Source organism: Epinephelus lanceolatus, chromosome 11 (genome assembly GCF_041903045.1).
Source record: "Epinephelus lanceolatus isolate andai-2023 chromosome 11, ASM4190304v1, whole genome shotgun sequence".
In the NCBI taxonomy this organism is placed as follows: Eukaryota; Metazoa; Chordata; class Actinopteri; order Perciformes; family Serranidae; genus Epinephelus; species Epinephelus lanceolatus.
The window spans coordinates 9,008,077-9,035,970 of NC_135744.1; the positions used below are offsets into that span (position 1 = coordinate 9,008,077).

The 27,894-nt window shown below is 41.8% G+C and overlaps 1 protein-coding gene across 1 annotated transcript in view; it reads right to left on the reverse strand.

Moving 5' to 3' along the window:
* The window catches only part of nlgn2b (neuroligin 2b), a 104,452-nt gene that overhangs the window by 23,228 nt on the left and 53,330 nt on the right, over positions 1-27,894 (reverse strand). Inside the window, exons 3-4 of the mRNA XM_033646624.2 lie at positions 22,099-22,152; positions 13,432-13,581 (exon numbers count right to left, since the gene is read on the reverse strand). Coding sequence (XP_033502515.2) covers positions 13,432-13,581; positions 22,099-22,152 — 204 coding nt within the window. The remainder of the gene's footprint in view (positions 1-13,431; positions 13,582-22,098; positions 22,153-27,894) is intronic.

Consider the following 27,894-nt stretch of genomic DNA (forward strand, 5'->3'; position numbering starts at 1 on the left):
TTCTGCTGGCTCTTGGAGCCAACCTCAAGTGGACATTAAAGGAACTGCATTTATTGCAGTGCCTAGACCCTAGCGTTTCCACTGCAAACAGCGGGGTTGTTGTCACTCACTGTTCCGTCCAGCACTCACTGTATTTCCTCATTACCGGTGACACAGATGGAAGTCTACACCTAGTTTATCGTCCACAGAACGAAGCTGCATGCCGTCATTTTTCAGAACTAAATAAAACAGGCTGCAGTGAGAGTCTGTCTACATGGGATATTTAAAGATAGCGACTTTGTGCATTATGTCCCTCTGAGGCAAGCTCGGGGTTTAGTGTTGCCATAGCCGGATCCTCCGTGACACTTTTTTTCTTCTTCAAAGGAGGATTAGGATATATGCAGTTCAAATAACACAGCTGAAATTAATATATATAAAAACACTTGAAGATCCACTCATTACTGAAAGTGTCTGTCATATAAAAACTTAAGTAATGGTCAAAGTTGTCATATAAAATATTTAAGGTGTGTTGATTGATTCATCACGAATTGAGTAACATTACAAACTAATGTTACACCTTAAAAGTTGCCGGCAGTCATCCTAGTGAATTGAGTTATTTTTTACTCCAACTCCAGCTGCTGCAAGAGGCAGCAAAACATTTTAACTCTCCATGGTATGAACAGTGGTTTCTGCCTCGAAACCAGCCCAACTCAGCCCTGAGCAGGGCAACCGTCCGCTATTTTCCACAACTTTTGTATGTTCACAGTGGAAATGGAAAAAAGCGTACCAAACTGAACTGACTGTACCGTACTGCTCGGTGGGAACAGGGCTTAAAAGTCTAAAGCATTGCACCCCCTTGAGGCTGCTTTTTTTTTTTTCATAAAAAGTTGTCTGATCATTTCCATTCTTTGAATCAAACATCTACTGCTGAACTTCACCTCTTGCACATGCTTGTTGGATTATCAGCATTTTTACACAAACCTGTTAAGTCTCCTTGTTGGCACTGGAAGTTAAATCTGAAGACCTGCTGGCAAGTCCATTTCAATTATGTATCACTCTGTATGTCAAGTATACCCAGAAATGAAATTATATTGTAATTGGGCTTTCTCCCGCTGAACTAATGTCGTTTCAGCACACCACCCATAGGCTTCCAATGTCATTGTATTTATTACCTTACTTATCTCACTCAATTTTTATTCTCAAAGGTCCATTCAAATGGTGCCAAGCTGTGCAGCAAAACCAGGCTGTCATGCAAATTTGAAAAGCAACGCTTCAAACATCACTCTGACACAAAGACGTTTCAAAGCTTTTTAAAGAAAATTCCATTTCAGAAACAACTTATCACAGATGAAAATCTCAGTCAGTGAGAATTTAAAACTGATCGAATTAAATGAATTAAAACCCTTGAAACAGAGCCTTGTTTGCAGACAGAGTTTAGAATGACAAGGCTAAAGGTACAGACATTAAGCTGTTTTAATAATTGATATGTACCAATTATTTACATGTGCTGTTGCATGTATGCATTCAAATTGTCACGTTACAGTTAATGTTCCATAACTCTTTGCAAAGTGTACCTAATTGTACAAAAATTGCACTGATACTGGTAATACATTATTAAAGTTACTGGTGAGGAAGGATTTTCCAGTGTGTGGCTTGGAACTTAAGTCCAATTTTTTTGCCTATATTTGTTCAAAATTTGGGCAAAGTGGCATCATTAAAAGTATGCCGAATTAGCTGCTAGCAGTTCCTTGTTGCAATTTTCCCAATGGATGTACAAACAGCTATTACTGAATTACTTTGATAATGAATAAAAACTGAAAAAAGTGACTCTTCGAAGGTGAACTCTGGAGTTTCATGGAGTCTTTTTTTTCTATAATTCCTAAGTATAGTTGATATTAGAGGTACTCTAGTATCTTGAAGACCTTGACCTTATGAGTCTGATTTTGACACTTTCTGTGGTGTGTTAGATGTCGAGCATCGAGTATGACTAGGTGCATTAATTATCTTCCTTGTATTTGATTGGTCCAGCTGTGCAGCTGGCTGCCAGCCTGGGAGGCAGATTTGTGTCAGCTTCAGTCAACATACCTATAAGTCATTAGTGCTCAATGTGAACTTTGCCTATATGATGGAAGCAACTGTTCTTGGCCTCCAACATACACAATTTTACCATCACATTTATCATCACACCCCCTCATCACAGTCTACACAATCACACTTGCAATAATGCCAAGATAGCTGACAAAGTATGAAGCATATTGTAGCCAATTCTGCAAAGGAAATACATTGTTTCATATGTTTAAATTTAACTCCCAAAATCTTGGCTTGCATGATTATGTTTTTTATGCTGTCATCACAGTTATGCAGGCAAAATGTCGGGAAACAAGTGAATTTTTTGAAGTGACAAATTAGACAAAGGTGTAACAAGATATACAGATAATAACATAAAATGTGTAAAACAGATGTTGTGATTTGAGTAGTACAGATTTTTAGTTGTCTTTGTTTGAGCATTGTAAGTGTTTGTATGCATGTATGATACTGTGTTGAGCAAGAGTGTCTGATATATATTTATGAATAATGGGAACCAGAGGGATATGCAGGTATGTGCAAGGAGGAGGAGGAAAAAGAAGAGAAAGAAGAGTTAACGATTGCTTGCAGAGTGGGAAGATTGTGTCTCCGAGCGGAGAGTGGGAGGTGTGTTTCATTTGTATTTAGGGACAGCTGAGTTGTGAGAAGGCACCAGGCTGAAATTAATTGACAGCAAAATCTATGCTGGCTAAAAATAGTGTTATGTCATATTTAAAGGGATGTTTTTGAGGCAACACAGTTTGAAATGATTCCCAAAGCTCTCTGGGCTAAGTAGTATTTGTGGATACTGTTTGACTTGACTTTGGCTAAAGATGGTTTCATGTGCATGGGCTTATTTGATATATATAAATTATGTTTATTAACTAGAGGATAAAATGGTGTTTGCTAGTGTGTCACAAACAGGGTACATGAGCACATTATCTTTGGATACATCATTTTCAATCAATCGACCTGTACTTGATGGCCAAACTAACTCGACACAGTACAACAAGCTGAAGTGAATGTATTTTTCTCTGCACTTTGTAATTTTAAGAATAGCACTAAAATATAAAACTGTGATTATCATTATGAACACTACCAGTATTAAGTATACATATTACAGACCGTGTTAATTCTGGTTACATTTCTTTACCACAAATGTCAGATAAAACTGTTGAAGATAACAGATGCGAGGTAAAATTCACACACAAATAAGACTTAACTTCACTCAAATTTAATACCATTATTCAGCACTATAAACTGGATATATATGATCGTTTAAATGGTATGGTAATGGTAATCAATATTTTTGTATCGACAATGTATGAAATGCCTCTGTTTAATGTAAAAGAGGTGGCCTGTAGTAATAAACCCACAAAGAATTGTCACCAGGCTTTGTAATTCCCTTCCCTATACTGAACCATTTTAGCATTTTTCAGCTCATTGTTTTGGTTTTGCAGCCAGCAGCTTTATTGTTCTGGTTCAGTCTCACTATTTAAAGCAGCAGCAGGCAGCTGTTTTCAATGGTCTGATGAATTTCCTTTATTCTTCCTATCCAGCACTAACTGACAGACTAACTACTAGCTGGTGAACATAGTGGAACATTTAGCAGCTAAAGAGCAACATATTTGGTAGAGACCAAAACAGAGCTTAAAACAGATTTTTCATATGGTCACAAACACAATTCTGAATGATTGCTAACGTTGCTCTGTCTCTGCTGGATGTATAAAAAAGCAAATAACAGATTAGCCATAAAAACTTTAAGAGGTGCTCAGTGCTGTGAGTGCTAAAGTTGCCTCGTGAATCAGTGCTCATCCAAATAAATGACAGCATCGCTCAGTGTCTGGCTGGATGTGCCAATAGGCAGCTATTAGCGAACACATTCACCTTAAAAACTGATTATATGTCAGTGTTGTGTTTACAGCTTGTTGATCCTCCAAGGGGTTACAGTGGTTGAAAAAATCTAATCAACAGACCAAGAATCAATAAGACCACCAGTATCGATCTGTTTGGATGTTAGCATGGACAATAGATGACTAATTTTCAGAACATTTACAGCAAAATTACTAGTTTGTTTTGAACTTATCCAAATCCTGTTTTTATCTCTTTGAGAAAAAAGTTATGAGTAACTGAATTATGTTGAGTCACACAGTGTCACCCAACACAACTGTAAATATCAAAAGTACATTTTGGCAGGATAAAAATTAATTAAATGTTAAATTCATGACTCCTTTTACTCAGTGTAAAACCTGTGGTCATTAAATGTAGTGGTACTTACTACTACATACTAGGGGTGGGAAAAAATTAATTCACTTAAGTATTGCAATTTCTTTCTGACAACACAAATAACATATAGACTAACATAACAGTATTCCCTCTCAGTCGTAACCTATGACCCACTCTTAGTGTGTGGCAGTGAATTTAGGTGCAGCCTCTGCCTGTATTTTCTTATTTTCTTCTGTGCTGTATTTAATTGATAGGACAGTTGTTTTAGCGAGGGGGGGATGACATGCAGCAAAGGGCTATAGATTGGAATCAGACCTGTGGTTGTTGTAGCAAGGACAAAGCCTTTGTACATGGGGTGCCTGCTCTACCAGATGAGCTAATGGGCACCCTAAGGTCGGGACTTTATAAAAGGTAGCGACCAGGTGCTGAGCAGCATGCATCCAAGAGGAAGCTACAAAAATTGCAGACATATTGCAGAACAAATGCAAATATAAACAAAAGTGAATTTGGGGTTGGTTTTTAATTTTGCTAGCAATACTGTGTACAAATGTTAAAACCCCTACATGGAACTTTCATTTTGAGTTGATTTTGGCGACCCTGTGGACAAAAGCGGTAGTGTTTTGCCGGAATGAAGCCTACATTTCCCATGAGCTCTAGCGCGTATTGTCATAAAGACGCTTACCTGGCTTGCGCATGTGTTTGTTTTGGGGATGAATGAAACAACAAGACGGGAAAACTTTGCCCCCGCTCCTTTCGGGGATCCCAGCTCACCTCTGCCGCGCCCCAGCTCCACCTCTCCGGTGGCGCAGGGTGAATCTGCGCAACCTGCGGCCTCTGTGTGTGGCTCCCTGGACAGCTAACGCTGTGGACCCGACGGCTCCTGCCAGGATTGGGCTGGTAAATGCTAGATCGCTAGCAAACAAAACATTTATCCTGAAGGATTTCCTGACTTCCCGAGGATTGGATTTTCTCTGTGTGACTGAGACGTGGCTGACTGGGACGTGGCTGACTGTTGGTGAGTCCAGTGCTTTCACAGAACTTTTACCTGATGATTGCTGCTATTTTAACTCCCCGCGGATGTCGGGTCGAGTAGGAGGAATAGCGATTATTTATAAATGTAAGCAGCTGAGTAAGATGACGTGTGCCATCTGAGTGCCGGAAATCATTTCGTCCTGGAAGCGACCTGGGGCGGACCCGGAGACAGTTTCCTAAAGGTATGGATATACACTATATAGAAATAGCTTATCTTCACACCGATGGTCTCATTTGCTGTTGTAGGTCACGCACAGACATTAGCTTGTTTTTAATGATCTATTGTTCCTTTAATGTTTTATCTTAACGTATTTCTCTTGTAAAGCACATTGAATTGCCTTGTGTATGAATGGTGCTATATAAATAAAATTGCCTTGCCTTGCCTTGCCTAGCAGAAACGAGAGACTTTTGCATATCCAGTTAAAAGTTCCTTGTAGCAGCTTTAACTGACAATTCCTGCATAGTGTACCTTTAATGCCTGAATCAATATAATTGAAATGCAGGGGTGGAAAGAAATTAGCACCATTATTGCTGGATGAGTAATGTGATGTCATAACCATTAAAAAAAAAGTGAGAAAGCAGAAAATGGCGGACTTTCGGAAGACACAGACATTCAGTCAGCAGCTGTAGCAACTCGACTTCAGCCAATACAAACACCAGCGCTGGGGGTCTGATACTGCAACGTCTGACTCCTCGTCAAATCAGCAAACTTTCTGTTGCTGCCTTTACATAGCCCTTGTGTGATTGCAGGCGCTGGAGTTTGAGCTGATTGAATTTGAGTTGTTTCAGTGGCTGACTGAGGGTCTCTCTCCAGGGCTGCGGTGAAGTCAAGTAGTCCGTAGTGTAGTAGTCTATTTGTGGTTTGATAAATGGAGAGCAAGAACAGCTGAGGAAGGAAGGGCTGAGTAAATCATTAAGCTGCACGCATCTCTACAATGACAGTTGATTTTACCCAATTTAAATGTAAAAAAAAATAATAATCACATAATAATAAAATCAATACCTGGCAGTCAATGTTGATATTGTGGTGGCCACCAAAATTAAATCAACAGTTTAAGTTTACTTAAAATGTGTATATTTTTTAATTAATTCTCTTGTGTATGCACGTTTTATTTACCACTTTTCAATGCAGTAAAAGTAACAAACGTGACGAACATGTGATGTGCATTTTATTTCCATTTTTTGGTCATATGCCTCATGACATACAGTCTCTAAAAAATTGCAAAAAGTACAAATTTGCAAAACATATCAAATCACCCAAGTATTTAACTGAGAAATACGCATATTGTCCTAGCCCTACTAAATAGGTTGCTCTTACTTACAAGTCAAAAGCTGAAACTGAGTAGAAGGTGCAAAGAAACATCTCCAGAAGAAGCGTTTCATCTCTCTTCCTGAGGTGAAAAATGTTCTCACTCTCAGAGCCCACGATGGTGGGCCTTTCCCCAGAGTTCATTAATTAGTTAATTAGTTAATTAGTCTGAACAGATGGCTATGCAACACAAATCAGAAGGCTCTGTGGGCCTGGAGCAGGAGGAAGGTAGGAGAAGGTGAGCCGAGGAGCAATCTGGAATCTCAACTGTCACCAAACCTCCGAACCAGGCTGTGTGCAGCAGACATTTTCTCCTCATTCACCCATTTTACTCCACAACGACAGACAGGGCGAATCATAAATTAATAAGAAAAGTAAATCACTTGCTGGAAAATGACATGAGTATGTGTCGTCGTGAGGTGAAAGCACAAGGCGTTAAACCACATGGGTGCTGTGGTCACACTGCAGGAGCATTTATTTGAATGAATACTTTGCATCACTGCAGATTTAAAAAAGCATTTCTGACGGTTTATTTTTAGACTGTTCCCATCTCCCCCCTTCTGTTTCCTTTTCCCTCACTGTCTCTCTATGATTCTCCCTCGCTCATCTGTCTCTATTCCCTGCTCTCTCTTCTTCCCTTATTCCTGACTCCCTATCACTCTCTTAAAGGCGCAGGCATTGTATGAAATGAGGATGGCATGTGTAAGCTCCCCTGTGTGTAAGTACAGGATAATACATAAGATTAGAACATAAAACTATTAAAATACGGTATGCTTGTGTTTCTCACTTTCACTCAAATTCAGTGTCGGAGAGGAGTGCTATTAAAAATTCAGATGGATGGTGCATTATTCATATATATATTTTACGCACGGCACGCAACCAAGTAGCACACGCACACACACAAACACACACACACTTACATGCTCTCACATGCACAAGGAGATATCCATGTGCACATGGGCAAACATGCATGCTCATGATACACAAACATACAAACACACACACACACACACACATACACACACACACTCAGATAATCTCCTTAGTACAGTAACCCATTTAAAGCATATCTGAAAGAGAGAGGGAGAGAAAGAGAGAGAGAGAGCACACATTCGCCCACATACCAAAATTTTCAACAATGTTAAAGGAATCGAGGACACTGCGTCATCCCTCATAATCACTCAGCAGGATCGCTCTCCGCTTCTATGTGTATGTATTTTGTATGTATTTGAAGGATTGTGTGTGCAGTTAAGATACTGTACAATGCATGAGTGCACTCCAAACATCTCCAACATGAATCACAACAACGTTAATGTAAATCGACCAGGTCGTGATGTCTGTGAAGCAAGGAAACAGAGATGCCACAGAAGAGCATTTCGAGCAATGTGTAATTTAAAACCACATTCAACAAACCTGATTTCAACTTGTGAACTGAATCTCACACCCAATTTGTTAACGGTCACGATTTGTCTGCCAGCTGTGAAAACGACCTCATAACAAGCTGAAATGAAGCAGGATAAAACTGCAGGTCCGGCTCCTCATTTCACTGACTCTCCGTTTGTCCTTGTCCCCTCTCTCTCACTCTCAATAATGCTCTGGATCATGTTACCCTCTGTTAATACTCACTGCAACTCTTGGATGGCATCCTAAACTACTCCCATTTCTCTGTTTATCATTATTCTGATATGTTGAAACAGGCGTGATGCAATAAACAAGATCTGATTACCCAACCTGGCAACCACAATGCCAGCGTCAGATAGTCTGTGTGCAAACACCACCAAAAGATGACGGCTAATGTAAATACTTGACTCCTCTGATATCCACCAACACGAGGGCTGGGGGTACACACACACACACACACACACACACACACAGAAACTGTTATTGTACATACACATTTTCAGGTCAAACACTATAACATAATGTAACACAATGTAATACAGTCTGCAACATCAGGTGTGCATTAGGCTTCTGCTACCCAGAGTGTAGGCACTGCACTGCATTAGCACAACAGTGGATGTAATAAAGCAAAAATATAGGTTTGAGTCAGAGGTCAGGCTCAGGTTCTGAATTTAGCAGTAACAGTTGGGTTCAGCTGGGTCAAGTCTTAAAGATGAGTCTTAAAGGCCAGGACCTAATTTTACCTGAAAGCATTTTACAGAGTTACTTAACACTAAATCCACTTTTTTTAGTTAAATAATTCTGTGTACGGTCACTTTATTACACCATCTATTGATTCTGAACCCATTCTATAGTGTTCATTACAACAGTAGATGTATTTTCCTTCTTGTAGAGAAAATCCAGTAATTCTTCCCTCTACAGACCCCAAAAAACTGTGAAAAATCCATGATATTCCCGGGACACCAAGCCCCAAACTACAAGAGAATGTGAATGTCATGAGAATAACAGATGCAACTCCAGTTCTATGATTTCTGAATTACAGTCAAATTAGATAGAAAGTTGGGGGCAGACAGAGTGACACTGAAGCACTGACAGAGCTGTGAATGGAGTGTGAGGGTCAAGGGGGCATATGTATGTGTTTCATACAATAACCCATACATTGAGTTAATTAATCCTGTTTCATTTAAGAGCTCTCTCTCTCTTTATCAGACCACAAATGAGACAAGAATTAGCTAGCTACCACACCCCACTGTCTCTCCACCTCGCTTCCCGCTGCTGTGGACTGCTTCACCAAGGGGAGGGCGGAGAGCAGCTCCGGGGACTGACCTTTGGTCAGTGGCTGTGGCAACTCAAATTGAGCAGTCACAGCTGCCTGGTGGCCAGCAGCAGTGCTGGGTCTAACCTGTGTGATGGCAACAGAAAGTTAGCTAAAAGAGTCATGGCTGTCTGGTCCTCTGGTGCTGACAGAGTTTCAGTTGCTGCTGCCACTGACTGGGGATCAGTCTCCAGGGCTGCTGCTTGCTCTCCTCCCAACGAGGTCATCCACAGTGGCGGGGAGTGAGGGGGAAGACACACTGATTCGAGGTGTTAGCTAACATTAAACACATAAACATAAATTAGCAAAAGTCGTAAGCCTCTAGCAGAAAGTCAGCAGAAAGACATTGTCGGTGAAGATTCTCATTATCCATTCTCGTCATCCAGGTCATGGTAGTAATAAGGACAATATCGTAGGCAACTGGACTTGCTTGCATTTCTTGAAGACATTTCATCTCTCATCCAAGAAGCTTCTACAGTTTCAAATGACTGGTGCGGAGTCACAGGCTTTAAACTCTGTGTGGGTGTGGACCCTTACAGAGTCATTGAGATCCCATGTGAGCTCTTAGTTTCAGAGCTGTTAAGGTCACATGTGAGTCTTGACCCACCTGGCCATCATGTCTGTCGTTAGGGTTAGATGGGACCAGGTGTGAATAAGTGTGAAGTCGTCTGGGAAGGGATCAAAAGACTGCTTTGTACATGGGTAATGCGTGGTGTCGTAGGCCACGTCCTATTATTGTCGTTAGCCCCTTTTCCACTGCAGGAACTTTTCTCATTTACCCAGGATTTTGAAAAACCTCTGTGGGTTTCCACCGAAATTACCCGGGTAAAAACTTTCCCTCAACCCCAAATTTACCCTGGAAGAAGTACCTAGTAGGGGGGCAGGACTTTTCAGATTACCCGGAATTCTTGAGGGGCGGGGCGGTGTGCCGAAGAACGCTGATCAGTGGAACAAACGCACAGCGTTACGCATTTCCTAGTACAGGCAGCTGCTGCAAACTTTATTTCACTTCTACAGGCACCACTTCGTTTGTGTTTTGATTAAGAATGGGTACCAAAACCCGGTACTGAATTAGCCCCAGTGCTAAATTATCAAAGACCGTAGTATTGATCAGCGCTAACAGTATCGGTTCTTTTGTGCCGGCGCTGAACTCCTCCACACACATACATACATTGACGCGACATGGTAACTGGTGAACAGCCAAGTGAACGTGTATAACGGAGTGAAGATAACTCGAAAATGACTCGAGTTGACAGCGGCTTTTCTTTTTTAAAGATTTTTTTTTTTTGGGCATTTTTAGCCTTTAATGGATAGGACAGACAAGTGTGAAAGGGGGAGAGAGAGAGGGAGTGACATGTAGCAAAGGGCCACAGGCTGGAGTCGAACCTGGGCCGCTGCGGCAACAGCCTTGTACATGGGGCGCCTGCTCTACCACTAAGCCACCGACGCCCCTGAGTGACTTTTTCTTTGTTAAAAATGACTAGCGACAAATCTAGCATCTTTTTCTGGTGTTACTGGAGACTGTACTCGTGTTTGGAGACTCTGACTTCTGTCGCTCTGCAGTTACTGTCCCCAACGAGCAGCGGGTGCTGCTGTGAGCCCCTCCACCGTCCCAAAGCACTCACAGGCGGTCACACTAGCCTCACGCAGCAGCCCCAGAGGGTAGAATTTACGTATAAATAAACGGACACATTTTATGATGTAGGCCGAAAATAAGCTTCCCCTCCTTGAAAGACCAGCAGCTGCCACTGGTTTTCAGGCACCCAAAATGCAGCTGTCGTGTAAAGGATCAGCCAAAACGCAACTAAAGTTTACTGTTTTCAGTTGAAATCGTTGTCGTATAAACGCGGCCTAAGTCTCCCGTCATGGGCTAGATTTTCCAAAGCCTGAAAACAAAACCAGGAGGAGGTGCATAAGTCAAGAGTTCTTTAAATTATGCTATGTTCAAAAGTCATTATGGGTTTTTTTCTCCAACAATTCCAAAATGAAACTGCCTACCCCAGCTTAAAGTCTGCACTTTTATCATGACCATCGATGCGGTCATGATAAAATGGATTACATCTAAATGAGAAAATGAGACAAAACTAAACTAACATGCACATACATTTGATTTGCTCACCTTATTTCATTTTCTGATGCCATCGTCCTTCTCTCCCTCTTTTTGCATATTATATTAATCTCCTCTGTCTGATATACCACTTGTCTGATCACAGAATAACCCTGACAATAGATGACATGCATATTCATGGAACTTTTAGAAACCATCAGTGCTTTATTTAAGTTTTAATTTGTGCTCGTCTGCCTCACATAACAGAGAATTCTATCAATGTGTACTTTCTTAAACTTACTGCTTTCCAGTATCATATGGGGCAGCGACCTTAAAATTACAGACTGCCAACTGTACACTGAACTTTGTTTCCACAATACATCACTGACAAATACACTAAATCATTGACTGATTAATTGACTGTAACACCATGGTTGGCTGGGTGTGTCCCATGCACTCGTTAAAATTGGTGCTTTGGCAAACCCATATCAAAATTTAAGAGCATTTGTAGAGACCCTCGTAGGGAAGGCCAAGGTTTGGGTCTCAGATTTAGGAGCACACAGAACATGTGTATATGTACTTTATTGGCACAAAATGTTTTGTTGAGAGGGTTTTTACTGCATCATACTGTATGTTGTAGACAAGCAAAGCTACTTTTATTTGCAACTCCATCAACAAAGTCTGAAACATGATATAAATTTCCTTCAGAAAATTCATCCGCCATCAGAAAAAGATAAATTATAAGAATTAAAACACAAGGGGGCAATATGTCACCTGCTTTAGTTCTTTTTAATTCTATTTTCTTTTACTTTAATGTGTTCGATCGTCATATACAGAAGCTCTCTTGAAATCCTCACTATTTATACCTTTCTATCTTTTCTGCACGCTACCTGCACTTTCCCTTAGATGTTCTTTCTGCTGTATCATGTCAACACTGCTGAAATAATTTACAATGAGTGGCTGTTTTCTGTCAAAAGCTCAAGTAGAATCTTTACAATATATGCCATTACAGGTGTAAAGTGACATTCATATGCCTATTAGCTAAGAGCCTGTTTACAACATGCCTCTTGGGTGACTGGATCATAAGTGGACAGCTCTGTCTGTCTCATCACACCTGGCATTGCATCTCTCTCCCCCGTTCTATAGGCATTCATCACTTCTATTTGCAAAGTAACAAATGCGTTGATGTTGTTGTTGTCTTGCTATATGCACACATACAGCCTATTTAAAATGGGTAAAATCTCATGCCATTGTGGAGCTGCGCACAGCACATGGATTTGCTCAGTCCCTTTATCATGAGGGAAGTGAATAGCTAAATGTTTATGTTCACTTTTATTCAGCTTTGTTGTCCTCGTTTTTTAGCTGTATTTCTACAGCTCCTTTCAAACATGCACTGCAAACATGAAATTATCTGGACATTACCCGAGGGAGCTCTGTGTAAGAATGCAAACGTCTGAATCAGTTACTCTTACAGAGTAAGCTTCCTAGTACAAAGTTTGTGTAATGTGCAATTGAGCCCATGTGTTATGTTATGTGTGGATAGAGCAGGCAATTGTTTGAAGAATTCACAGAGAGCAAGTGGGCGTGTTGATGAAGTTTCTATCGTGCGGATTGTGCAAAACAGGTAGAAAACAAACATCCAAAGGCTGAAGCCAAAATCATCAGACAAAGCCAAAGAACGGCAAGAGACGCCATTGTTGATGACCAATCACAAACCGACTACTAGACTGCGGTGTAATCTGTGTCCTCTCCTGCCTATGCATGCTCTACCCAGGCGTCACCCCTTGTCTGAACCATTGCAGTGTTTCCAGTAGGTACCACTTCTGACACAACACAATCTTCGGTTGTGTGCTGCATGTGTTAAAAGGAAACTCCAGATAATGTTTAGACCTGATTCTCCAGGCACTGTCTGGAGTTCATTTCTAAAGCATATATATAAATAGACATCAGCCCTCTGTCACACAGAGAACAATCAACGTGAGATGACACATGTCAAACAAAGACTGTAAACATTTACATCAGCTGCATCCATGCCTGATAGCGACACACCAAACTTACCGAGCACGCCGAGTCGATAGTTCATGGTGACCACGATGACGTTTCCATAGGCAGCAAGGACGCTGCCATCAAACATGTTCCCTGAGCCCTCCATGTAGGAGCCTCCATGGATGAACAGCATCACTGGCTTCTTGCGACGATCCCGAATATCTGCACAACATGGGCAAACATTGGTGTTTATTATTTTTAGTAATATTCTTAACCACAGACTCACACTTTTTAGGAGTTTCTATTGAGTTTAAGTGTCCACAGGCAACAGGTAGTTCCCTCACTTTGCACCGACAGCTCTAGATTAGTATATTTCCAACAACCTTTGAAGTGAAAAGATCCATAGGCAGCTTTTTCTAACCTTCTACAGCCAGTGATTCACTTGAAAAAACAAATATAAAGGTTCTAAGTATGAAACATTTTCAGTGGACTGCCCTTAAGTTGGCAGCAACTATTTCATGTCTGCCCCACTGGGCTTATTCTCTATATTTCATGCTGTGATGTGTGTTTCCCCTGTCCTGTGCACTGATGGTACCTTCCCAAACTCTTATTCCCCTCCATGTGTGGAGCAAATGGTGCAGCCAGTTCTGATGCCCTCTCTGTTATTGGTGTCTTTGTGCCCATCAGTGTGTTGCTATGGTTCACTCTGTCAGCCCGTGTGCCCACCCCCCTCCTGAACCCCCCCCACCTCTCACAGCGTCTGTGGTATGGTCTGAGTGTCTGAGTGTGGATAAGGCTGAGAGAGCTGCCAGTGCAGCCCAGTTAGGCTGAGCGTCTGCACTGTGCAGGGCCTGTGGATAATTTGTATGAAAGCCAGACCAAGTGGAAACATAAATAACAGCCACAGCATCTGTTTACCCTGATGAGCTTCAGCACTCAGAGATGGGAGAGAGAGGGAGAGAGGGATAGGAGGAGAGAAAGAGAGATAAAGGGGGGTAAGACAGGGAGAGGAAGGAGATGAAAATAGGGCAGTGTGAAAGAACTGACGGGGGTAGAGACATGCATGGGAGGTTCACACCGAAAAAACATGGTAGCAAGCATGAAAAAATAAGAAACGTTACAAAGGAAGTCATACATAGTGAGGTACGCTAATGAACACTCAAATTCACACAGGATTCACACCGTATTCATACAGAGACACACACACACACACACACACACACACACACAAACTCTTGCATAGGCAGCTGCGATGTTGAGTCGCTATGGAAACTGCTTCTCGCTAATAGAACTGCACCAGCCATTCCATTGCACCGACTCACTGAATGCCTGTTGCCGTGGTAACAAATTCTACTCACGTATTTGCACACCCGCCTGCATCACCACCTGAATCTCAGGTTACACATGCACTTGGGTGCGTCACTCACAGTCGCACACACACACACACACACACACGCGCATACCCACAAATGAATACGGAAAAAACGGCACATATGGCTCCACACATGCAGAGATCTTTTATGGATCACACGTATGACACAAGCAGACTGGCTAAAAATAAAGATTTTCAGTCGTACACTCTGACGCGCTGCTCTTTTTTCCTCTCTTCTCTGGTGTATTCTGTAGCTGGGCTGATTTCCCAGAGGATATGTAAACAAGTTCAATTATCCCGGCATTACCAGGACAGTATAGAGGAGTGACATATCAGCAGGCCCCACAGTAACACTCACCATAAAAATTAAATCCTGAGAGAAAAGGAACTTGGCCATGACATGTAGCTGCCATTTTACAAGGCCAATCAGTTTTTTCTTTACTTTTAAATTACAGTCTTCCTGCTGTGTTTATGCAGTTATCTAATGTACACATATTTGATGCAAACCAGTAAAACATCAAATGTCTTCTTTTAATGTGCAAACTATAAGAACTGATTGGGTTACATTTTACTGATTTCTCGTGACAAATAAATTGATGTCAGCCATGTTTTGGATGTGAAGCAGGTGACTTGATCACAGCCACTCTTAACAATGCACGTGTGCAGCTGTACTTGGTGTAACTGACCTTCCGCTAAGCCCCGCCCCTTTGTGATGGTCTGACAAGCTGTTGGAGTAAGCGTGGAGCCCACACTGTAACTAACTGCACTCCCTGAAGATGTATTATCATATTTTTGGAAATAAAATAGTGATTCCAGAGAGAAGCAGACAGGGGTCTGGAAATGTGCTCGAAGGATATATCCAGGATGTCAAACTGACTCAGCAGCAACAACAGGTTAAAAATACAAAGATAGTTAGAGGCTAAAGCTGAACAATAGGCTACAGATCACAGTGTAAAAGAGAACCACCACATCACTGCTGATCGCCACCGAAGACAATGAATATAAAGTGAAACTTTGCCGATATTGAATCAGCTGTGTGGCATCGCAGTGTGTGCAGATGAACGGTGTTTGGCTTCGCCCCCGTGCTGCTGTCAGCACCTGGACCTCCGCCACTGGACGGGCAGAGATCTCCAAGGGAAGTCAAGCAATGCTCATCTGTGCACAATGCAATGACACACAGCTGTTGAATAAAGGCAAAGTTTCCCTGCTTCCCTTCACTGGTTCCTGTACAGCAGGGTCAGTCTTTTTTCGGTCTTATAATAATTAAAAAGCAAAAGCAGCATGTGTATACATTCAGTAGGTTATATCTTCAGTAGCTAGCTAGCTAACCCTACAATTTTCAGGGTTTGATTTTGGTTTTGGAACAGGGAAGAAATGTATATTTTCCTCGAGCCTCTCCAGGTGATGAGTATCATTGATACATGACGTGCCCCAGGCAAATCATTTAGCTCCAAATATAATAATAATATACGTACAGTACAGGCCAAAAGTTTGGACACACCTTCTCATTCAATGCGTTTTCTTTATTTTCATGACTATTTACATTGTAGATTCTCACTGAAGGCATCAAAACTATGAATGAACACATGTGGAGTTATGTACTTAACAAAAAAAGGTGAAATAACTGAAAACATGTTTTATATTCTAGTTTCTTCAAAATAGCCACCCTTTGCTCTGATTACTGCTTTGCACACTCTTGGCATTCTCTCCATGAGCTTCAAGAGGTAGTCACCTGAAATGGTTTCCACTTCACAGGTGTGCCTTATCAGGGTTAATTAGTGGAATTTCTTGCTTTATCAATGGGGTTGGGACCATCAGTTGTGTTGTGCAGAAGTCAGGTTAATACACAGCCGACAGCCCTATTGGACAACTGTTAAAATTCATATTATGGCAAGAACCAATCAGCTAACTAAAGAAAAACAAGTGGCCATCATTACTTTAAGAAATGAAGGTCAGTCAGTCCGGAAAATTGCAAAAACTTTAAATGTGTCCCCAAGTGGAGTCGCAAAAACCATCAAGCGCTACAACCAAACTGGCACACATGAGGACCGACCCAGGAAAGGAAGACCAAGAGTCACCTCTGCTTCTGAGGATAAGTTCATCCGAGTCACCAGCCTCAGAAATCGCAAGTTAACAGCAGCTCAGATCAGAGACCAGATGAATGCCACACAGAGTTCTAGCAGCAGACCCATCTCTAGAACAACTGTTAAGAGGAGACTGCGCCAATCAGGCCTTCATGGTCAAATAGCTGCTAGGAAACCACTGCTAAGGAGAGGCAACAAGCAGAAGAGATTTGTTTGGGCCAAGAAACACAAGGAATGGACATTAGACCAGTGGAAATCTGTGCTCTGGTCTTATGAGTCCAAATTTGAGATCTTTGGTTCCAACCGCCGTGTCTTTGTGAGACGCAGAAAAGGTGAACGGATGGATTCCACATGCCTGGTTCCCACTGTGAAGCATGGAGGAGGAGGTGTGATGGTGTGGGGGTGTTTTGCTGGTGACACTGTTGGGGATTTATTCAAAATTGAAGGCACACTGAACCAGCATGGCTACCACAACATCCTGCAGCGACATGCCATCCCATCCGGTTTGCGTTTAGTTGGACCATCATTTATTTTTCAACAGGACAATGACCCCAAACACACCTCCAGGCTGTGTAAGGGCTATTTGACCAAGAAGGAGAGTGATGGAGTGCTGCGGCAGATGACCTGGCCTCCACAGTCACCGGACCTGAACCCAATGGAGATGGTTTGGGGTGAGCTGGACCGCAGAGTGAAGGCAAAGGGGCCAACAAGTGCTAAACACCTCTGGGAACTCCTTCAAGACTGTTGGAAAACCATTTCAGGTGACTACCTCTTGAAGCTCATGGAGAGAATGCCAAGAGTGTGCAAAGCAGTAATCAGAGCAAAGGGTGGCTATTTTGAAGAAACTAGAATATAAAACATGTTTTCAGTTATTTCACCTTTTTTTGTTAAGTACATAACTCCACATGTGTTCATTCATAGTTTTGATGCCTTCAGTGAGAATCTACAATGTAAATAGTCATGAAAATAAAGAAAACGCATTGAATGAGAAGGTGCGTCCAAACTTTTGGCCTGTACTGTATTTTCCCTGTGACGCTTTCTTTCATTGGTTTGTCTGGAAGGCTAAAACATGATAGTGGGGATTTTTTTTTTTCCTTTTTTTGTTTAAGTGAAATGGGTATTTATCGCTGTACCGGACAGTAAAAATCAAGCACCTTGCAATTTTGATAGATCAACCAACTGTGTTAGCTTTTAGCAATACAGCTCAGTTGAGGTTGCCATAGAGCTCCAGTGCATTTAAGTTGTTTTATCTCTGAGAATACATAAAGTTCACAGTAATCATACAGTGTTATTGCACATTACATTAAGGTTACTGTATGAAGCAGAGATGGGAATAAGTCACACATGTGCAAGTTACTGTAATGAGAATCAGGTAAGTCAAGTTGAGTGAATGTTTTCAGACAAGTCAAGTCAAATGAAATTCTGATGATCTGGTCCAACATTAGATTTCTAGCTAATGTCTGACAAGCAGATAAGCGCATAAGCTAGCTAAAAACACACATTCATCTACTTTCCCTTATAGATTTTATGGTAACAGATGAAGTTGGATTTTATGATGGCCTTGTTTCTGATTTTTGAGCTGCAGATCTTAGATACCGCTGTTTATTATTTTTGGACTAGCCCCTTCTATGATAGCTGCTTTGTGTGTTGGCCTGCTGGTCAGCCATGTTGTTGTAGGTTGCCAGATTTGCACGCATTGCATTAGAAATCACTCAATCATGTCTTGAAGACAAAACGTCTCAATATCTGGGAAATGCAAATCCTAAACAAGTCATAATGCATTCTTCACCAAATGTAATGCAAATTTAGCAATAGAGTAAAAAATAATCAGTTTACTAAAATCATGAATGCTTGTCAAAATTTGTATTTATTTGTTAAATAAGTATTGGAGAAATAAGTGTTGCCTTGCTGGGAATTTATTGCCTTAATGTTAATATATTCAGATGATGAAAGGAAATAAATTTGTTCATGGTACTCTTTTTAAATCAGTGGTCCATCCCCCTTGTCAATCTAGAATCTGTGTGTGCAGGTGGAGCTGTGTTGCGAGCTAAATCCCGCAACTGAGTTTATTTTATTATGCTGGAAGACGTGCGTCCCCATAGTAGAGAGTTGAAACCGCTTGCGCTTGGTGGAACCAAAAAACACATCCGCGCGAGACGGGAGCATGTTATAGCTGCGCGCACACTCACTCACACACTCAGCTGATGCATTCATTGGCAGCATGACCAAACTAAAATAAAGTTTGACCTTGACCGTGATTATTTTAAAACGAAAAGAACAGGTGAGAAGCTTGGATTCTTGTTTCTTTAGAGGTAATGTCTTTTGTAATGTCTTTTATAGGGAGGGAGGGCCAAGGGCTCTGGGGGGGGGGGGGTGTTCCCACATGAATGTACATGAACGCACAGACGGAGCGGCTTGTAAACAATGGGCTGGAGAGAGGGTGTGTGAGGTCATGCCACACTCCAGATGAAATTACACCTCTAGTTCTTCACATAGCAATTTTTTAATTCCTTCAATCTAGAAATGATGAATTTCGCTTATTGCTCCTTTAAGGTTAAGGCGACCTGCAATAATGTCCTTTGGGTGGTGTACATTTTATGAAAGTCGTTGTGGGCATGATGTGTGCACGCAAAAAAATCAAAGCTACATTGCATCCCCCTTGTTAAAAATTAATAATTCGACCACTGTTTTAAATAACATACTTTTTCATCTTTGGGCTTGAGGAAAGGCATTTAACATTTTTAAGTTTAAAGTCCAAGTCCAAGTAAGGTTATGAGCCACTGGTGTTGAAAGTCTAAGTCGAGTTGCAAGTCTGTTTTGAGTCTAAAGTCATCAAATCTGTGTCTGACTCGAGTCCAAGTCATGTGACTTAAGACCAAACCTTTGGTATCAAGTCTATGTAAAGTCTCAAGTCATAAATAACAAGTTGAGTCATTTCTCCCTGTTAATCAAGCAAATCTCAAGTCCTCAAATTTGTGATTCAAACTTCATAACTCTAGTATGAAGTGCATAACTCGTAAAAATAACCTGTGTTCTTTTACTCCAAAACTAATTATTTCTGTTATACTTTCAGTTTTTGTGAAGTAAAAGAGAGTTTTTTTCCTAATAAGTAAGACCCTTCGAAACCTTGGGAAAGTTAAAAGTTGTAACTGAAATATTTGCTAAGCCCAATAGAGGCCTGAAGTAAGCCGAAAAAAGGAAATAAAAATTCATTCATTTTGGAATAAAAGATAAAAAGCTCATGCATACCTACAATGCCTTAATGAAAGGTGGATATAAGGTCCACGTAATGTAAAAGAAAAAAACTTCTAGCAGTTTATATCTTATCACTTGTATGCACTTTATTCTGACAACATTTTTGGGGGGCTTTAAACTATCGTCAGGTAAGCTTATATAATTGTTAAAAAACAGGACACATGGTATTGGTTTTTTGGTGAGAAGGCATTTCTCTGGCTAAGCGACCTCTGGTGATATAAAAACGTGAGGATATGACACCCATTTGCATGAGATAACCACTTCTGTGCACCAAAGTATAATAAAAGACTGCCAGGTAAAAAACATGGACACAGAGTTGGATGTGTGTTGAAGTTAGGGACATGGTACAATGATCTGAGGGGCCTCAGCACAAACAGTGGGGTGATTAGGGGTGCAGGGTCACAGGGTGAAACTGTTTCACTCAGCCCAAATCCAAGGCTTATATGGCCAACAAGGAGCTTACTGTCTTTCCTGCCTGCCTCCAAAACACTGGCACATTATTCACTCCTCTCTTTTCCACCTTACTTGATACTATCCTCCTCAATATCCACCCCCACCTCACTTCTATTCTAAATGTAATGTCTTACCTCCCAATAGAAACTGCCTACTTTCTGCTTTTCCATTATTCTGCTCCTCTCTCATTCATTCTCTTATGGAAATCTCAATTGATTTGGGCGTAAAAGTTTAAGCCTGACTCAGCACATGAATATATTTTTTGCATCCAAACCCACGCCCGAGCAATGCAGTCTCTTGCAAATAACTTTCAAAAACAAGATGCTAATAATAGTTTTCCCAACAATGTTTGGGAACCTGTGTCCGATCCAAACCTGAGCAATTAAGTGAGGAATTCAGCCCTGCCCGAGCCCTCCTGATCCTGTCAAGATCCATCAGGTGTCTGCATAAATGTCAAGCTCTACCAGTCTCCTACTCATCCACCCCTCTCGATCTCTCTTTCTCTACATCTCTCTCACTTTCAAAGCTTTGTAAATGTCATTTCATCATGCACTTGTCTTCATTATCACTATTTTTTCCCTTCTCTCCCCCTCATTGCCCTCCCCTGTGCTCTCGCAGTGCTCAGCTTTTCCTTTTCTTTCATCTCTATTCTATCATTCTGCTCCTCTCCTAGGCAATCCTGCATGAATCCTTCCTTCTGTTTTCACCGTTAAGAAACCACACAATTGGATTAGCTACATCTGTCTCTTTTTAAACCATAGCAATTAGAAATGCAAGGGAGAGAGAATTCAATACCCAAATAGCACAGAGCCCAAAATAAAAAAAAAAAAAAACCCCACACACGCTGGCACAAATTAGAGCACATGCACTCAGGCATACATCTGCACATGCACTGCGCTCGAGTAGACACACAACGCATGGATGAGAATGCAATGCACTCTATGTGTGCATAATGCTATGTAATATACAGTATGTCTGGGCACGTGTGTAGAAACAGTTGCATACACTGTCTGCATGGATTTTGGCTGCATCAGTAAAGGGTAGTGAGAGCATCTCCATTTGACTGCAGTGAACTTGAAAATGTACAGAAATCTGCCGAAATCCTTTTTTTCCTTCTTAAAAGATGAAGAAGCCCAATAACTTTATGAAGGACGATAATTCAGCAGACCATTTCATAAGGTGTTTAGTGCAAGAATAAAAGCGCAGGTGAAAAAAGGGACTGAATATTGATTTTCAGTGATGCATCACACAGGATAGTCAGAGCATCAGCATGTGGTTGATCAACCACATCGCAACCGAGAAAGGAAAGTAAATTAGCTGCCTGTGCAAGTACCCAAAAAGCAGCATTTGTGACGGGGGGGGATGAAGAACAACTGCTTTATATGTAGGTCTTTATGCATTTTAGCTCAAAGTGTGCCTGTGAGAAGGACTGGCAGATTTGTGTGCTAATAAAAACATTTAACAATGGACAACATAATGTGCACATAGTGTGATGAGTCTGAGGTGATTATTAAAACAGATACAAACACAACATTCCCCACAGAGCCTGGAAAATGGAGCATGCAATTAAAATACCTTCATCCCTCGGTCTGTTCATTGTAGACTCATCATGTTTTTTTGTGAGCGGACCTAAGGTTCAGAAAAAGGGGTGGGGGGGTTGGAGGGGGACAAAAGACAAAATTCAAAAAGGTTGCATTTACAGAAAAACAAGAGAAGATTAAGAGAAAAATAGCAAAAGTATGAGATGTTACGCTCTGTTACTTTTTAGGGGTTATGTGCAGCTGAAGACAAAATGTTTACAAGGATTACACACCGTTTCCTCAGAAGATAACCCCAAACTCATCTGTTTTAACTGCTTAGGATCTAGTCACGCACTGCCTCGTAAATGACCCTAGAGGCCACTTCTCCTCAACCCTTCTCCCTATCAGTCCTGACATGCTGCTGCTTTGTAAAGAAAAATCAATGAGCAGAATCAAGCCATCACTCATTTTGGTCCGAAAAGGCAACGGAACGCCAAGATTCTCAGCATCCTGCTCCAGCTCAGGACAGTGTTGCAGTCCTAAGGCAAAAAGTCCCTGCACGATCCAGAGAGACTGTCAAAACATAACACTGAAGACACACGAGGGCAAGCACAGATACTCATCCTGAATACATGTGACCGTGTACGCACATTGTGCTCAGAGAAATGCTGGCATATCAGCTGAAATGTGAGTCTTTCCTACCAAATTAGCAAAAGGGGAGCCGCTTTTGATATTTACACCTCCCGCAGAGGCTTGTGACAGGATTCCCCTCGCCAAGGTCAAAGAGGAGCACCACATTAAGCTTTAATGGTAACGCCAGTTAAATGCTCCATAGGGCACAGCCAATAACAAGCATTTATCACAGTGACCAACCAACGCCCTGGCGCGTCAACCTCTGTAAGTCTCAACTGATAAGGATCCCATTAATTTGTTTTTTCTTGGTTTCTGTCAGTGGAGCTTTTCCATCAGCCCGCAATTACCTCTGTGTTTTGTGTCGTTCTCAGTCACTGTCTACATACGCACGTCTTAGAGAAAGCCATTAAAACACACTCACGTTCACACACACACAAACACACACACACACACATTAAACATACACAGGCCACACAAAGCATGTTAACAGCGTCCTTATCATCTGTTGCTGTCCTCCTCGGACCCACCCATCAGCACATCCCCTGGTCTCCTGTGGGAAGGCGTTGCAGTTTCTCATTTTAAAGAATACTTTATGTTACATTGCCAAGGGGTTTATCACTCTGCTGGAGTGCTGCTGACATGTCTGTTTTTACCATTCTGCTGAAAACCTCACAGAGAAGTGACGGCATATATCCTTTTCACAGTGCTTTGCGTCTATTGACAAAGGAGACACAGAGCATCACTGCACTCCACCACTGCATTTTCACCCAGCCCTCCATATGAATATGGTTTCCTGATATAAAATGTTTATCTTCCGTCTAAATGGAAAAAGGATCAATGCTGAATGGATTTGCTGCATCCTCCGAATACCACCAGGCGCCTGATCCAAAGAGCACTTCCTGCAATGGAGGGAGATGGTACAGTAGTTGTTCCTGAGCTACAGAGCAGACAGGTAGACAGACTGGTAATGGATAGAAAGGCACATAAGTCCTCCGTCTTGTCAGCACTTCCCCACTACTTAGCACCACTCTAAAACCACACCTCGCCGCTTAATGGAGACTACTCTGATTTCATTCGCTCTCTAATGCCCAATAAAGACCTAACCTATACATGAGGATAAGCTCTGCTCAAATTGGCAGTCATCAGACTTCACCTTAAGACTTCACAAGGGTACCTCACCTAAACAGAAGTTTAAAACTAAAAAACTGAGAAAATGACAAAAAAAAAAAAGTACTGTGGTATTTAGGACTGTTTAGAACTGCTTTGAGGTAAATGCTAACATCAGCATGCTAACATGCTCACACTGACATTTGTAGCACAAAAATGTGAACAATGTTAACATTTAACACAGCAGTATAACATTTGCCATGTTCACAATTTTAGTTTAGTGTATAGGTAATGCTGAGGCTGATGGGAATGTCAAAAACAAAATCATTGGACAAATTAAGGCTGCATTCACACCTAATCAGACATTGGGGCAAAAACTCCAGTCCTCCCATTCATTTGAATGTTTGGATGACTATGGGCTGTGGTGGTGGGGCTGCAGGGGATGGTGAAAAAAATCACAGCGGCCCCAACAGAAAGGTGAAAAAGAATCAAATTTTGGAGAAACCTGACATCAAGCTGTGGTGACCAATCGCATAACCGGCAGACTGGAAGATGCCCACAGTCCACGGAAACAAGTAATAGGCCTACAGTCTATCTATCATTGTACACCACAGTGAGTAAATGAAATATCATAGTATGAATTTGCATGTATGTACAGTACAGGCCAAAAGTTTGGACACACCTTCTCATTCAATGCGTTTTCTTTATTTTCATGACTATTTACATTGTAGATTCTCACTGAACGCATCAAAACTATGAATGAAAACATGTGGAGTTATGTACTTAACAAAAAAAGGTGAAATAACTGAAAACATGTTTTATATTCTAGTTTCTTCAAAATAGCCACCCTTTGCTCTGATTACTGCTTTGCACACTCTTGGCATTCTCTCCATGAGCTTCAAGAGGTAGTCACCTGAAATGGTTTTCCAACAGTCTTGAAGGAGTTCCCAGAGGTGTTTAGCACTTGTTGGCCCCTTTGCCTTCACTCTGCGGTCCAGCTCACCCCAAACCATCTCGATTGGGTTCAGGTCCGGTGACTGTGGAGGCCAGGTCATCTGCCGCAGCACTCCATCACTCTCCTTCTTGGTCAAATAGCCCTTACACAGCCTGGAGGTGTGTTTGGGGTCATTGTCCTGTTGAAAAATAAATGATGGTCCAACTAAACGCAAACCGGATGGGATGGCATGTCGCTGCAGGATGCTGTGGTAGCCATGCTGGTTCAGTGTGCCTTCAATTTTGAATAAATCCCCAACAGTGTCACCAGCAAAACACCCCCACACCATCACACCTCCTCCTCCATGCTTCACAGTGGGAACCAGGCATGTGGAATCCATCCGCTCATCTTTTCTGCGTCTCACAAAGTCACGGCGGTTGGAACCAAAGATCTCAAATTTGGACTCATCAGACCAAAGCACAGATTTCCACTGGTCTAATGTCCATTCCTTGTGTTTCTTGGCCCAAACAAATCTCTTCTGCTTGTTGCCTCTCCTTAGCAGTGGTTTCCTAGCAGCTATTTGACCATGAAGGCCTGATTGGCGCAGTCTCCTCTTAACAGTTGTTCTAGAGATGGGTCTGCTGCTAGAACTCTGTGTGGCATTCATCTGGTCTCTGATCTGAGCTGCTGTTAACTTGCCATTTCTGAGGCTGGTGACTCGGATGAACTTATCCTCAGAAGCAGAGGTGACTCTTGGTCTTCCTTTCCTGGGTCGGTCCTCATGTGTGCCAGTTTGGTTGTAGCGCTTGATGGTTTTTGCGACTCCACTTGGGGACACATTTAAAGTTTTTGCAATTTTCCGGACTGACTGACCTTCATTTCTTAAAGTAATGATGGCCACTCGTTTTTCTTTAGTTAGCTGATTGGTTCTTGCCATAATATGAATTTTAACAGTTGTCCAATAGGGCTGTCAGCTGTGTATTAACCTGACTTCTGCACAACACAACTGATGGTCCCAACCCCATTGATAAAGCAAGAAATTCCACTAATTAACCCTGATAAGGCACACCTGTGAAGTGGAAACCATTTCAGGTGACTACCTCTTGAAGCTCATGGAGAGAATGCCAAGAGTGTGCAAAGCAGTAATCAGAGCAAAGGGTGGCTATTTTGAAGAAACTAGAATATAAAACATGTTTTCAGTTATTTCACCTTTTTTTGTTAAGTACATAACTCCACATGTGTTCATTCATAGTTTTGATGCCTTCAGTGAGAATCTACAATGTAAATAGTCATGAAAATAAAGAAAACGCATTGAATGAGAAGGTGTGTCCAAACTTTTGGCCTGTACTGTATGTATGTATGTACTATCCTGCAAAGGAGAGCACTTGCTTTGTGTGAGTGTGTGAGTATACATGTGTGTCTTTTGTGGCAGTAAGGATACTGCAGTAATGATAACCAAAAGGAATTCTCCAGATATTCGAGCCAAGATAAACAAACTTACTGATGACAAATAGTCGCCAAGATAGGGAGATTGGCTTTTTATAGTTGGTCTCCACTGTCCACTTCCCCATAAATGGGCCATTTACTGACACTACCACACCACTGGACAACCCTTTAGTGTAAATGTGGCCTAAAATTTTGACCTGATGATACTGTTAGATAAAGTATCAGGAGATCACTGAAGTCACTAGGACTGATTCTCTGTGGACCACAAAAGTCTGTACACAATTTGTCAATCTGGTAGATGTTAAAATATTTTACAGAATATGTGAAATCTTTCGCCTGCTGGTGGCACCACAGTAAAACTAAAAGGATCACCCAAATTATTACTGTTTAATCCTCTGGGCACCATGAATGTGTGTACCAAACGTCAATCTGTCCAATAGTTGTTGAGATGTCATCATGTGGGTGGGAAAAATCAGAGGATCACCTCTGGAGACCATGAATGTCTGTACAAAATTTTGTGGTTATCCTTCCCATAGTCATTGAGATATCTCTGTCTTGTCCAGCCAACGAGCCAATATTACCATCCCAAGAGCCGCGCTGCTAGTATGGCTATAAAAACCAAGGGTATTCAGTTTACGATGATAAAAAAATTGAGAAAAGCAGCAAAGCTTCAAATGTGAGATTATAACTAACTTAAAAGAATCATTATCAAAGTAGGATGTAGCCAAAGGGAAACATACACACTTTTTTAAAATCATCCATCCCTTCTGCCTCAGTAGAGAAGCCTGCCGGTAGGTTGACTGTCACATGATGTAATGGGCCACTGGTCACTGAAATGCATTGGCCTACGCAAGAGCATTTGGCTTGGGTTGTCCCAGTACTGTTTGACCTAATGCGGCTCCATCTCTCAGTCAACAGCATTTCTGTTCGGTTCAGTGAGCTAGTGGCCAGAGCACAAGCTGTCTCCCGTCCCTCCCCATTTCCTCAGTGCAAAACGGGATGAAGCTGCAGTATGTCATGTCTATGGTGGCCTGTCTGCTTGACAAGGTGTCAGCTACAGCTTCAGTTCAACCCCCCTGCATCCAGGCAGCAGCACATGCAGTCCTATCCTTCTGCTCTCCATTGCTTCTACTGTGCCCCAAACCTCCAGCTCCATCCTTGCCTCCACTGTCCTGCCTCCTGAAATATGTTTTTTAATAAAGAGCACGGTAAATGCCTGCTCTAGCGGCAATAAAAATGAAGGATCTTAGGCCCATGGCTGAGGAGTGTCTTGAGGAAACAGGAATGCAGTGAGACAGTGCTCTTGCCTGGCAGCCTGGCCACACAGGAGAGTTAGGGCAGAACACTGTAAAAGGAGGTAGGAAGCAGGAGAGAGATAAGGAAGAGAGTAAAACTCACTGTTCAAGCCACAAGAACATTCGTGTTATTTACATTTTTCTATGGAGTTATTTGAATTTCATTTACGTTGAAGAAGTAGCAAGCTATAGTGGCCTGGTGGGGAAGGGCATGAAGCTCATTTGCATTCAGAACAGTGACCCCTTCTACTGCCATCTGCATAAAGATGGAGGAGAGGGGAGAGGAGGAGACGCAGGGATGATTTCAGGGAGGAGAGAGCAGGAGGGGTGAACAGATGCAGATTGAAAAGAGAGCTGTGAATTTTCCTTTGTCCGAAGAATAACACAGTGAACATGTCCGGTGAAAGTCTTTCACGTCTGAAACAGGTATATCAGA